The sequence below is a fragment of the Mus musculus genome, chromosome Y (genome assembly GCF_000001635.26).
Source record: "Mus musculus strain C57BL/6J chromosome Y, GRCm38.p6 C57BL/6J".
Taxonomy (NCBI): domain Eukaryota; kingdom Metazoa; phylum Chordata; class Mammalia; order Rodentia; family Muridae; genus Mus; species Mus musculus.
The window spans coordinates 72380395-72384016 of record NC_000087.7 but is presented as its reverse complement, the minus strand read 5'-3'; the positions used below and the strand labels follow the sequence as shown (position 1 = coordinate 72384016).

The following is a 3622-nucleotide window of genomic DNA, read 5'->3' as shown; positions in this document are numbered from 1 at the left end:
TTTGTTTCTTTGTTTCTTTGTTTGTTTGTTTGCCTGCTTGGTTAATTTTATTTGAGTTTCTGTATGTTTAGATTTGGCTGTCAGGAAACTCACTGTGTAGACCAGACTAGCCTTTATCTCACTAAGGTCTGCCTCACTCTGCCTCTTGAGTACTATGATTAAAGTTATGGGTCACCACCACTTCCTATTAACTTCTCCATTTGATTGTTTGTTTTGTTATTTTTTGTTTGAATTTCTCTTTTGTTTGTTTTTCGTTTGATTTTCTTCTGTTTTCTTTTACTTGTTGTTGTTGTTGTTGTTGTTGAGACAGGGTTCCTCTCTATAGCACTGGCTTCCGTGGAACTCACTTTGTAGACCAGGCTGGTCTCTAATTTAGAAATCTGCCTGTCCTTGCCTTCTGAGTTCTGGGATTAAATGCGTGTACCACCATGGCTGACTTATTAACTTCTTATTTTTATAAAATTAATTTTAGGAGCTCAAATCTGTTTAGCATAGTCTTCTTCACATGCTCAGAAGTTCTCGTAGAGAAGAGTCTTGGTCCAGCATTCACTCCCAACCCATAACCATTGCCCATCAGGAATTCATATATATGACAGAGGCAACAGCATTGTGTCTGGCGTAAACGGGCAAGATCTTCAGTCCCAGGCAATGGGCAAGTATGATATTTGAAGAGAATGGAAGCCACTTAGACAGTGTGATCTAGCACAACAGGTCTACAGCCAGGTAGAAGACAATACCTCTGAAGAGTCTGAGCATGACATCACTCAAGAAGAAGAGTAGGAGGAAGCCTTCTTCCCAGGCCCTGGGGAATATTGTTGGCTGCAGAATTTCTCACGGGTGGAAGGAAGGTAATGAGCCTGTCACCCATTGGAAGGCCATCATTCTAGGTCAACTGCCAACAAACCCTTCTCTTTATTTGGTGAAGTATGACGGAATTGACAGTGTCTACGGACAGGAGCTCCACAGCGATGAGAGGATTTTAAATCTTAAGGTCTTGCCTCCCAAAGTAGTTTTTCTTCAGGTGAGGGATGTCCACCTCGCCAGCGCCCTGGTTTGCAGAGAGGTACAACACAAATTTGAGGGGAAAGATGGCTCTGAGGACAACTGGAGTGGGATGGTGCTAGCCCAGGTGCCATTCTTACAGGACTATTTTTACATTTCCTACAAGAAGGATCCGGTCCTCTACGTCTATCAGCTCCTGGATGACTACAAGGAAGGTAACCTCCACATCATTCCAGAGACCCCTCTGGCTGAGGCGAGATCAGGTGATGACAATGACTTCTTAATAGGTTCCTGGGTGCAGTACACCAGAGATGATGGATCCAAAAAGTTCGGAAAGGTTGTTTACAAAGTTCTAGCCAATTCTACTGTGTACTTTATCAAATTTCTTGGTGACCTACATATCTATGTCTATATTCTGGTGTCAAATATCACTTAAATTAAAAAAAAATCACAAAGTACAGAAATGTAAACTTATAGGATTGAAAAAAATGTTTATTTTCCTGTGTTGGGTACCTATGGGTCTTTGACAACCTCAGTATCTTTGTCAATAAAATTTGTTTTGTTCTAAAAATTAATACGTGTGACATGGCATGCTTTTAGTGAACACATTGTTGGAAGAGATGGACTATGGTGGAAAGAACATCAAAGCAAGATGAAAGTTGCAACTCAGGCTGTGAACAGTGCATACATCTAATATTACACAGGCTAAAATGGACAGGACTTAGATTCTGAGGTCTGCATAGTGAGCAAGGAATTGGAGATATGACTTAGAGGAGCAGGGATGGCAGCAATAGATGGATTTTTAGGAAGAAGGGGAGAAAGACAGGACATAGATAGAATCTCTGGAATGAAGTCTGAGGGAGAAACAACAAGTTGGGGGAAAGAGTGATAGATAAAAGGAATGTGACCTTGTTACACAAAGTGCAACCCAGAAAACTGATCCAAAGAGACTCAGAAATCAGACAAAATCAGGTTCATTTGAATAATGAAACCAAATGAAACTTGTCTCTCATTTTAAGATTTATTATCTTTATTTATATGGGTGGGTAGTAGCTTGAGAGTATAGGTGACCACAGAGACATGAGTTGTCAGATCCCATGGAGCTGGCATTAAAGCTGATTGTTAACCATTGGATATGAATTCAAGAAAACAAATCCAGTTTTTTTGCGGTACAAAAGTGCTCTTGACAACATGGTCATCTCTCAATTCCCATTAAGATATCTTTTTAAGAAATCCAATATTAACATGCAGAAAAGAGACCAGGAAGAAGTTAAGAAAGATTAAATTGATGGTGACCTTTAAAAACAATAAAGGACACACAAAGGAGTAGAGGACACTGAGGAACAAAAATATTCTAAGATGAAGTTCTCAAAATGTGAAGCAGGAGACCCAGGAAGAATAGCAATTTTCTGCAAGTAGTTAAAATTGGACATATCCACATTAGGTTCTTTGGTTTCTTAACAAATAGCCAGCCGATCAGGTCAAATAGTAATTTAAAAGAGAAAATGAGTATACGGTGAGATAATATATGGTGGGGCATGGATCCTGAGTGCTTTCCCTGAGCACTCTTTGCCTGGGATGAATCCTGTGATCTTTTGGATGTCTCTGTGGAGTGCCCCAGATGACCATCAAAATGTTCCCCATGGCCTGTTCCCCTGGCTCTCCTCCAAACATCTGACTCCCAACATACCTATGTACCATTTCAGCCTGTCTATTCCCTGGAAATTCCAGTCTTAAATTTATGTGTGACCTCATTCTCATAAAACAGTGAAGGTGTACTCAATGCATATGTGCTGACCTCTTTTCTATGCCAGTTCTCATGGGTTTCAAACTCTATGAGGTTGCCCAATAAGTTGGTCACTACTCCTGAGTAGCCCCTGTGCTTCATGGGGGTCTTACTGGGTCCCATATGCACTCTGAGTGTTTCTTTTGTTTGTTTGTTTTTATTGTTGTTGTAGTTTTGTTTTTGTTTTTGTTTTCTTTGGTTTTTTTTGTTTGTTTTTGTTTTTGTATTGTTTTTTTTTTGTTTTTTTTTTTTTTGTTTTTAGTCAGGCTTGTCATGGACTCAATCATTTGTGTTTTTTCTCTAGAATAAGTTTAAATGCCAAATGACTTGAAAATACTCTCTATTGTTGATTAATTTTGGTATTTAAGAGAGTTTTTGTGCTAGCTGGATGTCTTAATTAGGGTTCCAATGCTGTGAAAAATCACTATGACTAAGGCAACTCATTAGAAACATTTCATTAGGGCTTTTCAACATTTCATTGCAGTTTCAAAGGTTCAGTCCACTATCATCAAGGAAGTAAACATGCAAGTGGCTGGGAATATGTGGTGGTGGAGAGGAAGCTTAGAGTCTTCTGCATGCAGGGATGGTGTCTTCCACACTGAGCAGAGCTTTAAAGCCTCACAGTGATATGCTTCCTCCAAAGAGGCTACACCTACACCTATAAGGCCACACCTCCTCGTAGTCCAACTACATTCAGAGTGCCATACTGGTTTCATAGAAACTTGACAAGATCTAGAGTCTTGAAAGAGGAGGAGCCTCAGTTGAGAAAATGCCTCTTTAAGATCAAGCTGTAAGGAATTTTCTTAATTGGTGGGAGAGGACCCAGTTCATTGT

At 39.8% G+C, this 3622-nt stretch overlaps 1 protein-coding gene across 1 annotated transcript; it reads left to right on the top strand.

The window, feature by feature from the left end:
• The first annotated feature begins 754 nt into the window (after positions 1-754).
• On the top strand, positions 755-1438 carry Gm20844 (predicted gene, 20844). Its single transcript, XM_017318819.2, has one exon. The coding sequence runs from the start codon at positions 755-757 to the stop codon at positions 1436-1438; it is 684 nt and encodes a 227-aa protein (XP_017174308.1).
• The last annotated feature ends 2184 nt before the right edge of the window (positions 1439-3622 follow it).

Excerpts from the sequence above, each read along its gene's own strand:
- Gm20844 (XM_017318819.2), top strand. The coding sequence starts at position 755 with ATGACATCACTCAAGAAGAAGAGTAGGAGGAAGCCTTCTTCCCAGGCC.